Below are 19,295 nucleotides of genomic sequence, written 5' to 3'. Positions count from 1 at the left end.
GTCTTCAACACCATTTACCAGATTTATCTTTCAAGCAAGACATGATCAACCAAATAGCTAAAAAATTACCGGTTTAAATTAAGTTAAAATTAACAGCGGAGGGATAATTACAACAATTGCACTAGTTAAGACTTATGACCTTAATTATTTTCATCTAACAATATTTAGAAATGAATTTCTCTCAATAATCCTGATCAAAGAGTATCAGTGATTAACTAGACGACTAGCTTATGGGTTAAGTTAAATTTGATAAATCTGTGAATAGATTGAATTTATTTGGCCTACATCTCGACTGAAGACCAAGACAATATAACAAGAAGCCATCTCTTTACTCATAAATTGTAAACAACTTAAAAAACGTTCGATTCCTTAAAAGAAGCGCATCTTTACACGCAGACGTATTATTTTTCACCTTAGTCCTGGTTCCTGTTCACAACTCATTCCTGTAAGTACCATGAGATAAAAGTTTGATCATAAGTTATCCAGTTCATCTTAAGATAGTTATCATTTTAATCGATTGTTTTGTCACCCACTTTCATCCAATTTTCAGTCCGGTTTCACTTAACTCTAAATTTCTTCTTCCACCAAAGATACTGACCCAACAACCCATTGGATTAACAATTTTGGTTAAACCATAGATTGACTCACAAAGGTATAACTGGTTGTGATTAGTCAAGACCAAAACAATTCAAACCATCAAGTCATACAAAGTAATATTAACCTTTGGATTGAGTTATCGGTGTTCATTTCTTTCCGTGTCCTTTGAACAATTCAACCAAAATGATTAACTTACAGTCATTTCAATCATCAACCAAATTATTTCTTCATTTACTCATTATAACGACAATTTCACTGATTGCAATTGCAATGGCAAATCCAAGTTCCCAATTTTTTCTCAATGGTCGCTACGGAAGACGATCACTTCCACCCGATTCATCCGAGTCTCAATTTTCAGGTAAATACAATCAATACTTTAACCTTTGTAGCAAGATAAAGTAAGCTGAAAAATAAGCTGAAATAAGTTCAATTCAATTTCAAGTATTAACAGGCAAGTTTTCAATCTAATTGTGAAAAATATTTACTTTCCTTGCTTCCAATACTTTTCAACACCTTCAATGTAATTGTAATTTGTGAGTTTCATCTTCTTAAAATAATATTAACTTGATTAGTCTGGTAACCTTTCAGCTTTAATAACATTGTTATTTCTTCTCAAGTTAATCTTACAATTCAATTTACTTTCAATCAACAATTTGTTGAACATCTTCAAGATTAACATCCAAATAATAAATTTGGTCAAGTAGTTTTGTTTAAGCTTTTTTGGTAGCCTTTACATCTAATTTTTTGACCAGCTCAAACCCTCCTCGGGTTGAGTGGTGAAAGTCATTGAAAAAGACATGATTAGTTTATTTATTGATTACTTATTGATTATGATTGAGACAGAATAACATTTTATCCTAAAATGTTGATTAAAAACAATTTAATAGTCAGATGTTGAATGAAACAAAACGACGCATTAATCAATGTTTTGTTTTCATGAAACACATTAATATTAGGTTTTTAGCTTTCAGAATTGATAAACTAATTTTACTGTTAATTGTTTCTTACAAAGGTTAATAAGGTTTAAATCATTTGAATGTTTCAATGTTTGGTATAATATTTGATAGGACTTTTGAGCTAAATTATTGTCCATTTTTAATGATTTAAAATGAGTGATTAATCGGTTGATTGGTTTAATTAGATAAAGACAATCTGGAAGCGTTCAAATTGAAAGATGATCCAAACCCAATTTGCTTTTATAAAGGCTTGATTGGACTATTCAAGTGTATTGCTGAAAGGTGAGTTTATTTCAATTTAATCAACATTACTAACCATTTAACCAGTTGATGAGACTATTAAGTTGAAATTAATGTCAAACTGAACCAAGTTAACCAACAAATTAACCTTTAAGGAGACTTTCGGTCAACCTTTACTTCACCTGTTCAAAGCCAAACATATAATATGATACATTAACCCAAGATGAACCAATTTAGTTAGTCTTCATCAACTGGCTATGGTTACCAATCAGTATGAATATAAACTAACTAAACATTAATCTTAATTATTTTTTCTTGCTTTCCTTATGAATAAATACAAAGAAACAACCCAAAATGATGCTGATTTTTGGCTGTTTGCTGATGGTAATGATGGCAATGATGGTAATTGGATGACATTTATCAAACCTGGACTTTTATTTATATTTAATTTCCATGTTTTAATTCAATCTACCAAACCATTGATGTTGATATCAATGATACAATTAATGAAAGAACCAGAAAAATGCAAGGAAACCCAAAACCCTTTATGTCTTACCACTCATTTCAGTTGATTTACAAACGATTGCAACTCATCATGTTTAACCCTTCAATTTATATCTCAACCAACCAACTAATTGTATCATCGTTATCATTTTATTTTCAACAATTTAAATCATTTTAAACAATTGAATAACAACAATAAAAAATCTAAAAAAATTGAACCAAACTAAACCCATTTTGTAAACATTATTCAAAACTAACAAACCTCAAAAAAGTCAAAATTTCAATGGCGATCTATTGAGCAAAATATAATCAGTTTTTAATACATATTTATGAACTTGACAAACTGTCATCAAATAACAAGACAAGAATAACTTATTAACATAATAATGACTAGATTTTACAACTACACTTGAATTGAGCATCTAATCAGTTTTAATTATTATCACAATGTTTATAAACACTTAGCAACACTTGATAACTGTGAAATTATTTGAATAGTAAATTGTTCCTAGATTTGATTGTTACTTTAAAACAGCGACGAGCTCAATCCAAGTAATAGTCTATATTTTTACATATTATTGTTTTAGTTACATTAGTTAATGATTTTTATGATGATTAAAGTCTGGAGCAAATATTTTTTCATCACTCTGTACATACAAATGCATGTATATTTATCTATATAAATATGAATGAATTTTTATGTGTGCAATGAAAAGAGAAAGTTGAAAGTAACGATAAAATAATAAGACTCATAAGAGGTTTGAAATGTAATTTACATTTGAAAAGGCAAAAATGTAGCCTAAAAATGATAAATAAATAGGGAATTCAAAGCGGAAACTTCACTCCCAGTTAAAGTAAATGTTATTTAAGATGATGAAGTTGATGATGGTGATGGTGATGGTGATGATGATCCTATTAACATTCATGAAACTAATACTGTCTATTTTAACTTAATTTAAAGGCTTCTTGTTATCATTAACAATATGAGAGGAAAAAATGGTTACATTTTTTTATAACCTTCAGTTTGTAGTACATCTTTGAATCGGTTATTCATTTGTATTCAACTCCCAGTTCATCGTTTAAACCAACCTCCTTTTTTTCAGGTATTGTGGCTTCTCAACAAAAGCTTTCCATTTGTAACCTTTTTAGCTTTTCTTTATCACGTTAGATTCCCAAGAATAGTTAACCTTTTGTTAATTCAATTCACCATCTATTGAGCGCTTTCCTTTTCCAGTTCAACACGATATAACAAAAATGATAACTCATTTTAAACACCAGGAAACTGATATCTTTTTGTCAGCTTTGTTGATACTCTGATTCAGTTCTTGATTCTTTGTCTTTAAAAAATTTCATCAATTTGATTCACTGTTAACTTTTCCACTTTCCGTTCACTTATTACAGATGAGAAATGAAATCAATATTGAACAAATTGGATTGAGCCTTTGAACCGGTGAACTTTTACTTTGATTCAGTGATCCAAAGCACCATTAAATCCATAGATTCATCTTGCTTTTTGGTCCGCTCGTCTCAGCTAATTTGACGCATAGTACTAATAAGCATAAGCATCATGCTGCAATTACCTAAAACAAACTGTAAATAACAAGTCAATTAGATTAATTGCTTTCAATAAATTATAATCATACTTACTTCAACGTATTGATTCATTGTTGCCTTGAAAACATCTCCAATGTAAAATCCAATAAACGAATCGCCAATTGTTTCTAAAACTCCTGAAACCTAATAATAAAGAGAGAAAGAGAAATGGTTAATTTAATTTACACTTCAATTGATCTTTTTGATTTAAAAGATTGAACAGCAATTAGGAAATTAGATGAAATTAGTTGGGAATCGAGTAAAATACGAAAAGAGATTGGAAATGTGATTTTTGAAAATTATTGTTATCCGTAAACTTACCATTCGTTTAGTCGTTACACCAGGTTTAGCTTCTTCAATGATCATATGATACTTTCCGTAGGATTCAGCTGCCTGTAAAGAGAAGCAAAAATTAATTAATTAATCATTTAATCTAATTGAATAATACTTTGGAAGCTAATCTGGTTTTAATTAATTGGTTAAAGTGCAATAAAATGGTTACAAATGTAATCCAGTAAAGTGTTGTTATTGCTGTAGCAGTTTAGGTTGCTTTGATAATGTTTTTAATGTAATAACATATCTCTATGATTTAGATTACCTTTTTGTTTTTACAATTGTTAATAACAATGACAATAAAATAATCAAAGACAATATAAGTAACAATTTGTCTTACAATTTGTTAGTTGTTTTCAATGTTACCCTAAATACTAGAATCAATGTAATATCAAGTAAATTCACAATCAACAATATAAATTACTTTACGAGTCTTGAAGGATTAGACTAAAGTATAACCTGTTAAGTTATTCCCATGAGTTCAATGTTGATCTGGAAAAGAAGAAAAAGGTTTACCTTTTAACAGCTTTTCTTGAATATACTTTTCAGAAAAGGTAATCTAACCCATTCACATTTAATCATTAATGTATCACAATTGAGGAACAGAGTAATCAAAATGGGCATAATTATTGTTGACAAATTAAAGTGGTTTACTTTAATGTTCAATAATGCCATTTGTTTGAAGTAATTCATATTCACTGTATGAATATTTTTTACTTCAAAAATCCTGGAAATTTTTCTTTAATTTTTAATGATCAATCACGCTTCATTTTAATCAAATACAGTCATGTACTTGAACATGACTGAATCGTTGAGCTTTCTATAGTTTGTCGAAAAGAAATTTTCAGACAAATTTGAAGCTCATTCTGAAATGAGTTCAATAGTAAACAGAGTTTATAACAACTATTAAACCCTGTGAGTTGATTCATATTGAAATTTGTAGATTACCTTGGCTGAGACTTTTGAAAGAATTAGAATAATTGTCATAGATATAAACATTGTTTCAACTCCGAGTCCAGCTACTATTATGTTGTAGAGTATTTGATCAGTTGGCATAACTGAGACGGAATAGAACATGAAATCTGCTCCAAAACACGCATAGAAATAACCAAGTGAAATGAAATGTTTGATTTGAGACCTGAATTTGTAGATACAACTAACTGCATAATTTTGATCCACAACCAAGGATCTGAGGGCTTGATTGGGTAAACACTGATCGAAATGTGGTGACTTTCCATTGGACGAGCGTTTAGTTAATATTCGAGCAATGGATAGATCAACAGCATCCAGTTGTAGAGAACAATAAACGGTAAGAAGGTAAATATGAGCAACTAGCCAAACAGTTGATGAAACATCTATGTAAGCTTGCCATATAGTTAGCGAGGCCCAAAAGAGTTGACAAAAGAGTAATCGACGAGATAAATATGAGTATGGATTTGATAGAAATGAATAAAAAATTAAGGCTGCAATAAAAAAAGCTGTGAATAAACTCGTTACTGTATAAAAAATCCTAGTGAGGTAAACCTTATTTCTCAATTGATTGGCGCCCGAGGATGTGATTTTTAACAAAGACGCATTGAACCCGTGACATTTGATAAAAGCAAAAGTAGATAACCATTCACGCTGATGATTAATGTCTTGCCAGAAAAGCATGGAACGCATTAAAACAACGAGCCAACCAACCACGGCAAGAGTATTGTTCATGTAAAAACGAATGGTAGTGTTGATGTAAAAATCTCCAAGGTAGGTAGTCACAAAGGCATTTGAGGTGAAACAGAGAAGGGTTAATCGTCCAATAGCAAGGAAATTACCAATTTCAATGAGGACACTCTTCAGCAAATAGTCAGTTGATAATTTGGTCTTTTCATTTGAATATCCTCGGTAAGAGATATAGAGACGCTTACTGGATTCTTCCAAGAAGTATAAATGTTCAATTCCTTTGAAAGGGTCCAAATTTTGTCCAAAAAATTGATTAATATGGGAAACAAACCGTTTAAAGCGAGCAATTGCTCTAAATTTCATAGTTAAAGTCGTTGAACTTGAATAAATTTTAAAACAAAACATTAGTAAGTAAAAAAATCACATTTTAAACACTCTTTTAAGTTTCAACCGATGACTTGTAACAAAAGACTGTCGTCTGTTGCAGCATAAGAGTTTAAGTTTATCGTCTCTCATAGCAACATAATAATTAAAATTACCAGACTCTTGGTTACATTTTCATATTCTGGTTAATTTTTTCGGTTTAATTGTTTTTACAGCAATCAACCACTAATTAGTAATTATCTTACCTCATTATTCAACCTTCTCAATTGTATTTCATATTGATTGAAAATTCTCAACTCATTCTGATTCTCATAATCCATTAAATTAATTTAGGAAATTTCAAATATCTTTTGAGAAACCTTTCCATCTGAATAAATAGTTGATCAATAATTTCTTCTGTAACAATTATCCTTTAAAGTTAATTATTAATCAATACAAACAGTTGATTTATCTTATTTTATTGTTTCAAGTTCATTCAAGTTTCTTACATTATTTACTCAGAGTGGAAATGGGAGAAAATTTAAGATTTTCATTTCTGTTGTCAACACAGTTAACAACAATTGAACAACAGTATTTTCAAGATTCATTCATCAATTCACTGGGACTGTTATTGAATAGATATTTACTTAAGTAGTATTTACATCAATAATATTAATGTCATGAAGCATTGGACTGAATTCATAAGCTTTATCGTACAAAAATTGAATTCTGTTCTGATCAAAATAGTGTGATGGTACATTGTAACTACATTGTATTACCATCACAAGATTCATTTCAATTGAAATTGTTTAAATTGGGAAATTTTATCTATTTGCGTTGATGATGATTCAAAATTGTACTTGATAGAATCAGCTTCTAACCTTTTCATAATGATATTGTCAGTTTAATTTACAATTAGCTAACGTCAATACAATTTAGTGATCTTTTTCTTTAACTGAAATGGATTCGGTTTACGTCATGATTATATTCAGTTAGTAAGATCACTTGAATTATCCATCCAGGGTGATCTTTTATTTTTCATTTACCTAGTTAAACTGTCAATCAATACCATCAAAATGGTATTATATTAGAAAATTTGAAAACTGAAAGAGTTTCGTTTTCAGTTCAAAAGAGATTCATTTCATAAGAAATACTAAACATCTTTAGGTTAAAGAGTGTCAATTAAAAGAATAATTTGAAAATTTCTTTTCATTTCGATTTATTACTTACCTCATTAAACAGAGCTGCTTATCAATCAATCCTGGACTTGAAAATACGTAAATTACAAAAAAATCTGGACCAATGGTTCCATGATTATCAACCTCTTACATCGCACAATTTGTATATTTTCTTGCTGTGAATTATGGCTTGAAAAATAAACTGTTATTTATAAAATAGATAATCTTTAGAGTCATAGAGTTGAAATGGCTGGATAAGTTGTGAAAAGCCTTGTTATCACACACAAAGTAAATAAGTTCAATCACATTTTAAACTTGACCAGATTAATCACAGTTTAGTCTAACAATTTGTTATCTTTTTATATCAGTTTGCTAAGCTAAAATTAAGAGCCAATGGAAAACAAGTGTTGAAAAGAAAAAAGAATTTAGTAAAACAAAATGGTCTCTATGTGAAAATTGATACTTTTTGTTTCTCTATTATTCCATTTCTTTTTGGCTCTAATTTTCAATTATTTTAAATAATTAATTAATTAACTTTAATTGTGAACTGACAATGTTGGGGACTGAATTTCTGCTTTACAAGCAACGAGCAGAGCAACCAATGGATAAAGCTTATGTAAGTAAACTGTTGTTTTTATCATTTTTTAACCTTTTCTTTCGTAACCTCTCTAACACGACTTTATTTCATTGTATGTCTTTAAGGCCTTACGCTGTGGACGGGCTATTTGTTGGTTATGCCATTCTGAATGGGCTTCTGTTGGATGTAATCACTGTTTTCGATACTTTCACCATAAATGTGCGGCATCGGATTACAGAGTGGGTCGTCAACTTACCTTTTATAAAGACAGTGCAGGAGTTACTTTATTTACAACTCAATGTAATGAGTGTGTAATTGCTGCTGTAACTCATGAACGCTGGGACAAAGGTTTGGATTTCAAGAAGATGCCACAAAAAAATGTACATCGACTGATTGAGTCTATTTGGCAAAGGATTGTTTGGGTAAATGTGTTTTCTAAGTTTACTGTCTTGCTGCTTGAGTGGTCCTGTCAGTGTCAATGTAAAATTATTAACCAAAAGAGCTATCCATCTTAGCTTATACCAGTCCAATTGATACACCCATCCATTATTTTTTACATTAAGTTTATTATTTTGTGTAACACTTTCCCCTAAGATTATCACCTGTTTAACATGTCCTTCCTTTTATGTGTTTCAGACATATTTTGATGTATTATTAATGTTTCATTATGAAATGTTTTTCTTTATAGACTATCACTCCAACTATTAGTGCAACTGTAGCTGAATTACCCCAAACTTGGGTAAATTGTCCAGTTAATTTTGATATCATTGATTGCAAAGTTAAAAATGGATTGTATCAATATCCATATCAATTGCTTAATGATCTATCTTTGATCAACCACAGCTTAAGGATCGCTCACCGGGATTACAACTTCTCTCAGTATTTGATCAACTTTATGGCCAATATTTACAGTTTGTTCAACCGCTGTGAGGCTTGTCCATATTGTTTGGAAAGTTCATTTTCTGATAGACCAAACTGGATCACTGAAACTTGTCCATGGGGCCATCCTTTAATTTTTGTCAATCTCAGAGGTGAGTACACAGAACAAGACGAAGGTTCATAGACATTATCAACCAAATTCACCATCCAAGTTTCTCAAGACTTTTACAGAAGATACATCAACTAATTTGCTTTTGATGCATTTTCAATTTTGCCATTGAAAAACCCAACAATTAATCGTTTTCCATTTTCCTGCGGATTCGATAACCTGTAAACTAACCAATAACTAATGTTTGGTTATTTAGACCATAACTACGATTGAATTATCCTTTGCGCTAATGAATGTCAGTTCATTACACCCTTTAATTGCCTTTTATTCATAATACAAATCTTGTTTAATCACTTAACTGTTATTTTGACATTGGACTCTAGTCAACCTTATCAAAGTGAGGTCATTAGTGTAAATTAGATTCAGTCATTAATCATAGCAATGAGAAGGTGCCAACAATTTGTCTAAATTGTTCTATGTTCATGTATGTTAAGTATAGATTGAAAATTTAACCCTAATTACAAGTCTGGATAAAAATATTACCTTACGGCGATTGATAACTGAAAAGTAATAGTTGAGAAAGTATAATTATCCAATGTTAACTCCAATATCTAAGTTGGTAGATTGATAAATATCCATTATGTATGATTAAAAAACAAATATTAATAATATTGAATATTGAAGGAAAAACTGAAAGACTGGAAATGATTCTCCAGTTTAAAAGCTGTTGAGAGGTAACAGCAAAAAAATGTTTATGATCATTTGAAAGATGTAAATCACTCAAAGATGGTGTCATTTTGTTGACACTTGCTATCCATATTTATGGTTATCATAAAATTTTGATGTGATCATTAATAACCCTTACCCGTCAATCTTGTTTTATCAACAGATCAATCATGGCCTGGTAAACTGCTTCGTTACCATCATCAATCCAAACTTGTTGATGTTCTCATATTTGGATCCCATGAATGGTAATGTAATTTCAATTTAATCTATCCTTTTTTATCCTACATGTGTATATACTTAATGAGAGAAATAAAATAACCACAAAACGTTTATTTGGTGACCATTAAAATTATTTAACTTATTTTCTTTTCTCCATCAATTCTAGGTATCAAGTTCACGCTTCTGATTGTCACCATTTTGTTACCACTGATTATGCTATTCCATACGTATCGCCATCCTCAAAGAAGGCTATTTTAGAGTCTCTTAGATACCTAAGAAACATTGTTTACTGTTTTCCAACCAAAATTACACTCAATTGTGGAACATTGTACCCTGACATTGCAGATTTCCTCGTAATCTCCCGAGAACAGCCCAACGGATCCAAAAATTCAACTAATCACGACAAGTGGATCTCAGAAAGGGTTGCAAGTACCGTTCATTTCATCAATACAATGCTCACCCATGTTGAACAAGCTCAATATACTCAAGACAAGTATTCAAAGGCTGCTATGGACGCTAAATATTTACTTACAATTGTTGATGAAGATTCTGATTCAAACGATCGTGGAGATAATGAAATAATCGTTGAAAATTAATCCAAAGATTAATATAATGACTCTTAAATTTCTTAATTTTTTAATCCTTTCATCATCCCTGACCCTATTTTCATGAGCCTACACGAGCCTAGACATCAGGTGATCATTGATTCAAGAAAAGGAAAAAGAAAAGAATTGAAGATCTTCCATGTTGAGTGATTTTAAGTTAACAACCTGTTAACTTTCAATGATTAAACTAATCAATATTCTCGTCTCATTTCACTTTTTTCTTACCTTTTTCTTGCATTTCGGATGGCGTTCTTCCCGTATTTTGAAAAGCTCAAAGATTAACTTCATCAACTGGTAGATTGAGATTTGACATATTTTAAATGTTGTAATAACAAACTCATCAATTGGCATCGTTAACTTTCAATATTGATGTCTCTCAATATCATCATCATCTTATACTTGTTCAATCTCACTCATCTTAGTCTCTGTCCTCCTGGTCTACGTACCTGTATTTAATATCAGCTTGATTCCTCCTTTCCCTTACCTTCATCTTATCTCCTCTTCTACCATGCTATTATCAACTTTATTTTTCTTCTTTGTTTTTCTTACTTTTTTTCCACGTTTTTGCTCTTTTCTTTCTGTCTTCATTTTTTTCCTTCCTACTTTCTGATTTTTCATTTTCTCCCCTTCTCTCTCTCTTTCAGTTTCTCATCTTCATCTCTTTTCTGGACTCAAGCCTGCCCCTTCTACCTGATTTTGGGCGTAACTGATTGATGAGCCCGAAACACTGAAACAAAGTGAAACAGCCTAAACGACGATTAGAAGATGAAGAAGACACTGAGAAAGAGAGAGAAAGGAAAGGACATAACCAAAAAAGACGAAATTAAAAGGAGAAAGAAAGGAAATATTCAAGTTCCTGTTCTTTTTGAATTAATTCATAAGGATATGAATGATCTCTCCTTTTTTGTTTATCTTCATCTTTCTCTCCCTTTTTCACCTTTTATCAATCCGTGACTCTTTTTCTTAGTCTTCATCTTCTTCTTTACTTCAATTGATACCATTTAGTTTATGGAATCAATTAGACATCCCAATTACTCAGATCGTTTCAATATTACGATTTAAAAATAACAGCCAATCGAATCAGCTTATGTGCTTTCGTCCCTTAAAACACCTAACACTATTTTAGTACTCTTTTTACACTTACATAGTTTTACTAACATTTTAATTTTCACTCATATTTATATCTTAAAATATCCATTATTTTATATCATCTCATAACATCGACACTAAATTTTGATAAGTTTTTAAAATGAATACCAGGACTGGCGATGAATTAACTTGCCTTGTTTGCTCCGATAGAGCAATGGGAAATAATTTTGGTGCAATCAGCTGCGAATCTTGTAAAGCTTTTTTTCGCAGAAACGCTCATGATATCGAGGTAAGTAAAGGTAAATTATTGCCAATATTTACCACAGTAAATGTGCGCAAACGTTTATTTCAATCAAACTAACCTTTAAATTTACCTACTCAATAAACCGTTCAACTAACTCTTTAAATTTGCGATCTTTAATAAGCTAATGATAGCAATGCTCAAGGAAATACCCTAGCAAAAAAGTTCCATCAATGGTTTTATTATCTGTCTGTAAATGATGTTATCAAGGAGACTTATCTTGAACATCTCAATAGACACTTTTTTCAACTAAACTAACCTCAGGCCATTTCTAATGTATAATTATCTTTAACTCAATTTTTTCTTCTATCAGCCTCTGACTAATGATTTTAATTTTGCCCATTTAATTTTAGCCATTTGTTTTGCTTTTTACTATTTACTTTTACCTCTTTTAATTGATTTATATTTATATTTTTGCTCCTTTTATTTTACAGAAACTTCGCTGTGAGTTCAATGGTAAATGTTCAATAACCATATTGACCCGTCGTCATTGTCGCCGTTGTCGTCTAGAAAAATGTTTTCAAGTTGGAATGAGAAAAGATTGGATTTTAACAGAGGAACAGTTACAGATAAGACGGGCTCGTATTCAATCACGTAAATCACGGGAAATTGCAACAAGAGCCAACATCAATTCACCTTCATCTTCGTCCTCATCGTCATCTTCCTCGTCAACCATTTCAGCTGTTCCTCATCTTAATTCATCATTACCCTACAACTCATATTCATCAACTCCGTTCTCCTCCTTGAATCAGTCAATTGGTTTCCATGGTCCATCTACATCTCACTCATCTAACCTTAATTACGATATCTATAGCAATTTAAACGATGATGAAGAAGATGAAAGTGACAATGACTATGAAGATTTGTGTGATAAAATGGGTAAAAAAATATTTACCAGTTCATCTAATATGCTTACTAGCCTATTGGACAATAAACACTATGATAGCCAACATGATCACCATCAATCTCAAAGTTATCCAGATCTTTATCCTGATTATGGTCAACTTACATCGCCAGTTTCATCGATGGTCCTTAATGCTCCTAGTTTTTTGTCACCAACTTGCTCAACAAATGATTATTTACTCGCTTCTTCACCCGTCTCACCTTTGCCTTTAAATTCATCATCTCACTCTTTTTCATCCAACTCTTCACCATCGCTTGATTATGTTCAACATCCAACCAATATCTTTACCAAACTTGAACCTAGTGGTTCAATTGAAGTTGAAACTGTCCGAAGCAAAGTTTACGACCTTATTATGGGATCAGATATAAAGCTACCCATTAACCTGTCCAATGAATATATTACCTCAAATTTAGCTCTAAATCAATTAATCAACAAACGAATGGACGAGCTTATTAATGCCTATTCAACCCCTTTTCATCCAGTACCAAATGAATTGTACGATGCTTCTAACCAGGAATCATGGATTTGTTTACTTGATTATTCGGCCAAGCTGTTGATCGCTTCCATTAAAAACGTAACCTCATTTAACCGGTTACCTTTACAAGTCCGAAATGACCTTTTCAAAGAGTCATTTTCAAGTATCATCGTAATTCGTTCAGTTTTCTTGTTTGACCGAGATAAAATTGAATGGCGAGTAAGTTAATCCAATTAATCTTCGATTCTCTCACCCAAAGATTAATCTTAAAATGATTAACAAATTTATCAATTCAATAAGAGCCGAGTCGATATGCTTTTATTGAAAATAAATTTAAATTGTTTAAAATCAATATTTAGATATTAAACAAGGCCAATATCAACAACCTTTGAAGTTTTATGAATCTATCAGTTTCTTTGAAGATTTACATGATTTGATACTAATTGTTTTTTCATCTTTAAACAGTTTGACAGTTCATCAAAAAGCATAAAATTCAATCTACTTCGTCTGTTTGGTGCTCAAGCCACGTCTTCATATTTATCATTAGTCAAAGATTTCGATGATTTATGTGGAAGAAACTTGAAAGTTGGTCTAATCCTTGAATTAATTTCGCTATTCAATTCATCTAATGTTGACATGCAGCATCAAGAATATATCAGGTATGAGTTCAACTATTTTCATCAACTTCAATCTAATGATAGTAATCAAAGTTGTCTACAAATTAACTTGCAATGTTGCAAAACTTGCCTAGGCTTAATTTTTAAAACATTGCATAATCCACTAAAGATAACCTTTGACATGTTAACATGCCAATCAAAATATTGAATCGAAATTGAACTCAATATATTGATAACTGAGAACGCAATTATTTCGAAATGCAACTTCTTCTGACTTTGAAAAGATGTTTCATTAAATAAGTAAATAATTGCATTTAGATGCTTAAATAGATTCACAATTAAACTTTTGTAAAACAATTTCATTATCCAAAACAAATGCCTTTATGAAAAATTACTTTACTAAATGTGATCATATCTATCACAAGATTAGTTGGATAACATTCAAACTATTTCAATTGAGTTATTTCATTTCTTATGATCCTTCCTGTAAACTCAGAAATATAAGCATATAGAAAGTTCCAATTTTATGAACAACCGCAATGAAAATTGTCTTCATCAAATTGAATGCTTTTAAGAGAATGGAAAGAATGAAAATGTTTATAATTAATTCTGATGAATATGATGCTATTTTTTCACCATTACATTTGATACGGAAATTAAAAAAAATGTCAGCAATTAATATGAATCAATCGGATTCTGTAAAGCGATTAATGATAATTTTTGCTCCAATTCAACCTCAACTGTTATTCTGTGCTTATATTAACATTTCAATCAACTTTAAGCATCAAACTAACGATTTAACACCAATTAAGCTGCACTATCCAACTGCTCAGTTAATCTGTATTTCACCTGAATTTTATTTACTTTACTATATCATGCAACATTCAGTTATCCTATATCAAACTATAAAAGTTACTCTTTTAAGTTTCAATATTCAAATGATTTCCAGTTTTGTAAATTATTGAATCCCAATAGTTGAGTCAACGTTAATTTCAAGCTGGCAATTAATCTGCTTTATCCATTGATTTTTTCTGTGAATTTCGTTGTTCGTTGGAAAAGTTAACCAATTCAATATCAGATTTTTGTTTCTCTCAAATAAAAATATGAATTTTTGTTTCAGAATTTGTTGAAATGGAAAGACAATTTAATTCAGAGCACTTATTTGAATAAAATGCAGCATAACTTTAGCTTCAATAATTATTAATATTTCTTGTAAAAATTTTCATCCCGAAATTTTGTCTTTAAAAATAACTTTCACGATTTGTAGTATTTTTGGTTCCATCACTAGGGAGTTTAACTCTTTTACCCCTGAATCATTAGCAAATTAAATCAACTTTTCGCAAGCAAAATCTAAATTGTTACAATTACATTTGCTTGTCCATTCATAGTGACAAAATTTGTGCTATTATCTGTAATGTAATTCAACATGAAATTCAATTTAGTAACTTGTATTCATAATTCAATTTTAAAAGTTGAATAATATTTTTATTCTGATGTTCGCTATATTTAAATTATTTCAAAATCTCAATTTATTCAAATAATATTTTTGTGTTAAGTGCAAAATTTGTCAAATTTTGAATTCAAAACAAACTTTTCTCATTTTAATCAGATTAACGGTTTAATTTACTGTTATTATTCAAATGTCGATGGCCAGAGAAATGAGCTATTATTGACTTCGAAGTTCACAAGTATTTTGAATTTCGCTGTTCACGTGTTCAAAAGTGTTTTGCTGATCTGAATTCAGGCCGTTTTCAGGCCATTTGTTGACATTTTATTAAGATTGTATTCATATAAAAATCATGATGATAAAAGTTATTTGCAATCAAGTAAATTACTGTTAATCATATTTTGCTTAGTTTTTGTTTTACTCTATCAAACATCAACTAAAACAACTGAAAATGTTGACAGTTAAGCTTAGCTGGTCAAGTTGGGCATCATCAATCAGAAATGATGATAAAGATCCAGATCTAGAAACTCAGAAAGGTTCACATTCATAATAATAATCAAGAAAGGTTTTGTCTGAATCTAAATATAATTTACTTAAATTTGCAGTTATTTTCAACAATTGCAAAGATAATTTTCTGTCCAAGAAAAGGCTTAATAATTATTGATCAATTTTCGTTTCCATATCAACCAAACTCAATTTAAAACTGAAAAAATCAAAATGCTTCTCGTAATTACTTGAAAATACACAATTTTTATCAGTATATTGTTGAAACTATGAAAACTGTTATAAGGAAAAGTGAATGGATAAAATATCCCTTTAGCAATTGTTTTTCCCATTATTTGCATCTAAAAAATTAACTAAAAAGCCAGAATCTACAGATCATCAAAAAACAAAGGTGACGTTAATTATGTTAGAATCTCAAGAGTCTTGCAAAAAATTTATTCAAATCAAGCTTTTTTGAGCTTTTATCTTGAAGCAAAGCGTAAATCACAAAAATAATCAAAAAGTAAAAGGTTTCATTCGTTTAAATTGTTCAAAGGAGTTTGATTGTAAATGAAACCTCCAAAAACGAGGACAATACAACTTACTCTGTTACACCATTAAAAGTGAAATATAATTTACTTAAAAATTTACACTCATAACTTTGCACAAAGTGGTCCTAGTTTTAACGCGATTTTAACGGAAACTATCGACCATAAACCAAACACACCTCACAAGCCCATATCTTACAAGGAATGCATGGTTGGTCCTACGACAATTTTGAATTTTTTTTGGGCTTAAAATATTCTAATGGATTAGATATGACCCTTTGTAAAGTCTTTCGTTTCGGAAATTCTCCGTTTCAAAGTTACAGGGTTTCAAAGCTGTTTTTACGCAGGTTAATATGCTTAATGCCAGTAATGTCGATCTATGATAAAATGGTCAATATGTTTTTTAACAAATCCATATTGCTTTCAATAGTGTTAAACTATGCAAAATTGATACTTTGACACCCTGTAACTTTGAAACGGAGAATTTCCGAAACGAAAGACTTTACAAAGGGTTATATCTGATCCATTAGAATATTTTAAGCCCAAAAAAAATTCAAACTTGTCGTAGGACCAACCATGCATCCCTTCTTAGCTGAACTTGTCACTTGATTCATGTTGAACAAATTCATGGTGATTACTCTTAGCTGTATGAACGATACTATTAAATCAATGAGAAAGTAAATCTTACAACAAATCTTTAAATTATCAATCAAAAATACTAACCAATTCAATTAAATAAACCTCTCCTAGTTAACCTACTAATTACACTTATAAAACTATCAATTTATAATCTTGTTTCCTTAGATTGTAACTTGATAACTTGATTTGATTTTCCTAAAAAGTGTCACTGTACTCAACGCGTGCTAATAGAAATAGTTATTTAATTAAAGTAACTTGTAATTTAGCCGTTGGAATTGAAGTGAAATAGTTAAGTGAAAAGACATTAACCAGAATGCTGATGATGATGATCACCAAAAGATGAAAATAGCCGTCAGAGATTTAGATAAGAAAAGGTAAGGGGAAAATATGTTTAAAAAAGCAAGCAAACAAAAGGACGATCCCTTTTAAGTACACGAGCACTCAATCTGCAGTCCATTCATTGTATTAGCTATTCCACTAAGTAATGGTCAAATTTTGATCATTTCAAATGATTAATTAAAACGCTAAAATTAATCTCAGTGTCCGATTTTATTACATTTTAAACTTTAATCTATTTTCATAAAAATATTGTTTCAAATATTTAAATTGTTTTTCAATATCATTTTTAGACCTTTCAGCAATTAAATTTAAGATTCTCAATGTTTAACAATCAAGGATTGGACAAAAAATCACCAAACTATGTAATAATTTTGAAGGATCAACTAATCGTTTGAAATCAAACACTAAAATTTAGTCATTACGAAGTTTGATAACCAATAATTATTGTAATGGTAAAACAAAAATCACAATGAATCTGTAAATTTTATAAGACCAGGGAATAAGATGGAGATAATTACAGTTTATCATAACGGAAATGGTAAAACATGTAATTATCTGGGGAAAAATTCAAGTTGACCAGAAAAAAAGTTGACCTCATGCTAGAAACCAATGCTGCAAACTCTGCATGCAGAGCATAATGGTGAGAAAGGTGATCTTGTCAAGTTTTTACCTGTTGAAGGCAATGAAATTTGTCCATTTTCTAGCTTTCATGATTGAAAGTGTTGAGTTTCAATGTTGACTCTCTAATGTCTGACAATTATCAATTCTTGTTCATTTTTAATTGCAACTATGGACAATGAAAATTTGGGTTTATCCTGAATGGTAAAACAGTTGGAAGTGAAATAATTTTATCAAAAAATGGTTTCTCATTGTCTTTACTTGTTGATAACAAACAATAATCCTTTTTGTGAGATTTAGTTGATTAAAAGAACGTATTTTCCCGGACTCTGAATTCAGACAGTCACTTGAAACATACAAGATCAATGTCCTTAAGGTTTTCCTCCAATTTTAATGAATTTCATTTTGCATAATTTAAAAGATTATTTAATGTTAATTTCATTTTTTCATTCTTTCCTCTTCTTTATTTCATTTGCAGCAAAGAAAAGTATATTTATACTTATTTATTGCGACGTTACCTTGAATCGACTGGTCTTTCAATGGCTCAAGCTCGATCTGATTCCTATGATCTTCTAATGAAATTGGAGCAATACAAAATGTGCAATAAACCTTTGGAACACCTTCGCCAAATTTGTGCTTATCAATCACAGAAAGCCGGTCAATTATTATCAGAAATTCTGGATCTGTCTTGAGAAACGCTGATAAATCTTTCATCAAAATTAAAGCAACAAACGTACAAAACATTAGATGATGAAAAATTGCAGCCTTTACCTTTTCTCACAAATCAAATTGTAAACTTGAAAGTATAGATAAATTATGAAGCATTTTTTAAGTAATTATAAAAGACTGAAATATCCAACAACTGAGATTGGAGTGGATTAACCTGGTTGATGGATTCCCATTCACCTGATCAATTGGATACAACCATGAAAAACCATCAACCATGAAAAGCACATTGAAAATGAAAGCCATATTTTATGTTTATCCAAGATGTATTTTCAATCAACTCAACAATTTAAATAAATTTATGATAACATTACTCAAAATAGTAGTAAAAAGCAACAACTCTATACATATGTATAAATAGATGTAAAGGTTTCAACAACAAGGTGGAAGTTGGTCACAATAAAAGTCAATACCGTTTAATGTATTCATTGATCATCTTATTCATCATTTTAATCAAACCTTTCTATTCTCATGTTTTCTAGTTATAATATTTACATTAAAGTGATGTTGATTCCTCAATTGAACTGGACAAAGTAAACAACATAACAAGGACTCAATTGCTGTGATGACC

General features: G+C 30.3%; 3 protein-coding genes and 1 long non-coding RNA gene across 7 annotated transcripts; 3 read left to right on the top strand and 1 right to left on the bottom strand.

Annotated features, from left to right (window-relative positions):
* Window positions 1–448: 448 nt before the first annotated feature.
* On the top strand, window positions 449–2,525 carry LOC107363935 (uncharacterized). Its single transcript, XR_001569006.3, has 3 exons — window positions 449–955; window positions 1,739–1,835; window positions 2,136–2,525. It is a non-coding gene; the product is annotated as an uncharacterized LOC107363935 (long non-coding RNA).
* A 66-nt stretch (window positions 2,526–2,591) lies between these two features.
* LOC107363909 (uncharacterized) lies at window positions 2,592–7,631 on the bottom strand. Of its 2 annotated transcripts, none has more exons than XM_015931186.3 (5): window positions 7,476–7,631; window positions 5,172–6,261; window positions 4,212–4,283; window positions 3,945–4,034; window positions 2,592–3,887 (listed from the first exon to the last, which is right to left on the bottom strand). In XM_015931186.3, the coding sequence occupies exons 1-5, from the start codon at window positions 7,478–7,480 to the stop codon at window positions 3,825–3,827; spliced, it is 1,320 nt and encodes a 439-aa protein (XP_015786672.1). In that variant the 5' UTR covers window positions 7,481–7,631; the 3' UTR covers window positions 2,592–3,824. The 2 variants fall into 2 exon arrangements, 1 of the variants encoding a protein (XP_015786672.1); XR_016199567.1 differs by lacking the exon at window positions 2,592–3,887 and adding an exon at window positions 4,648–4,715 and having other exon boundaries at window positions 3,965–4,034; window positions 7,476–7,616.
* A 44-nt stretch (window positions 7,632–7,675) lies between these two features.
* On the top strand, window positions 7,676–10,746 carry LOC107363915 (MYND-type zinc finger-containing chromatin reader Zmynd8-like). Its single transcript, XM_015931200.3, has 5 exons — window positions 7,676–8,039; window positions 8,126–8,422; window positions 8,689–9,031; window positions 9,878–9,959; window positions 10,100–10,746. Exons 1-5 carry the CDS (start codon window positions 7,977–7,979, stop codon window positions 10,527–10,529), a joined length of 1,215 nt encoding a protein of 404 aa, XP_015786686.1. The 5' UTR covers window positions 7,676–7,976; the 3' UTR covers window positions 10,530–10,746.
* Window positions 10,747–10,894: 148 nt separating this feature from the next.
* Window positions 10,895–19,148, top strand: LOC107363897 (uncharacterized). Of its 3 annotated transcripts, XM_089268741.1 has the most exons (5): window positions 11,153–11,275; window positions 11,780–11,916; window positions 12,363–13,526; window positions 13,773–13,966; window positions 18,477–19,148. In XM_089268741.1, exons 2-5 carry the CDS (start codon window positions 11,788–11,790, stop codon window positions 18,688–18,690), a joined length of 1,701 nt encoding a protein of 566 aa, XP_089124867.1. In that variant the 5' UTR covers window positions 11,153–11,275; window positions 11,780–11,787; the 3' UTR covers window positions 18,691–19,148. The 3 variants fall into 3 exon arrangements, with proteins under 3 accessions (XP_015786656.2, XP_089124868.1, XP_089124867.1); XM_015931170.3 differs by having other exon boundaries at window positions 10,895–11,916; XM_089268742.1 differs by having other exon boundaries at window positions 10,983–11,926.
* Window positions 19,149–19,295: the final 147 nt, after the last annotated feature.

The sequence above is a fragment of the Tetranychus urticae genome, chromosome 3, assembly GCF_039701765.1.
Source record: "Tetranychus urticae isolate SD_2017Ah chromosome 3, NJAU_TeUrti_SD_1.0, whole genome shotgun sequence".
Lineage (NCBI taxonomy): Eukaryota > Metazoa > Arthropoda > Arachnida > Trombidiformes > Tetranychidae > Tetranychus > Tetranychus urticae.
This window is presented reverse-complemented; position numbering and strand designations above follow the sequence as displayed.

Bases quoted from the DNA above. Each gene is read 5' to 3' on its own strand.
- LOC107363909 (XM_015931186.3), bottom strand. The intron at 4,284-5,171 runs GTAATCTACAAA...TTCTCTTTACAG, and splicing joins TTTCAAAAGTCTCAGCCAAG to GCAGCTGAATCCTACGGAAA. The intron at 3,888-3,944 runs GTAAGTATGATT...TGTTATTTACAG, and splicing joins CAATGAATCAATACGTTGAA to TTTGTTTTAGGTAATTGCAG.
- LOC107363915 (XM_015931200.3), top strand. From the start codon at position 7,977: ATGTTGGGGACTGAATTTCTGCTTTACAAGCAACGAGCAGAGCAACCA. The intron at 9,032-9,877 runs GTGAGTACACAG...TTTTATCAACAG, and splicing joins AATTTTTGTCAATCTCAGAG to ATCAATCATGGCCTGGTAAA. The intron at 9,960-10,099 runs GTAATGTAATTT...CATCAATTCTAG, and splicing joins ATATTTGGATCCCATGAATG to GTATCAAGTTCACGCTTCTG.
- LOC107363897 (XM_015931170.3), top strand. From the start codon at position 11,788: ATGAATACCAGGACTGGCGATGAATTAACTTGCCTTGTTTGCTCCGAT. The intron at 11,917-12,362 runs GTAAGTAAAGGT...TTTATTTTACAG, and splicing joins GAAACGCTCATGATATCGAG to AAACTTCGCTGTGAGTTCAA. The intron at 13,967-18,476 runs GTATGAGTTCAA...TTTCATTTGCAG, and splicing joins CAGCATCAAGAATATATCAG to CAAAGAAAAGTATATTTATA.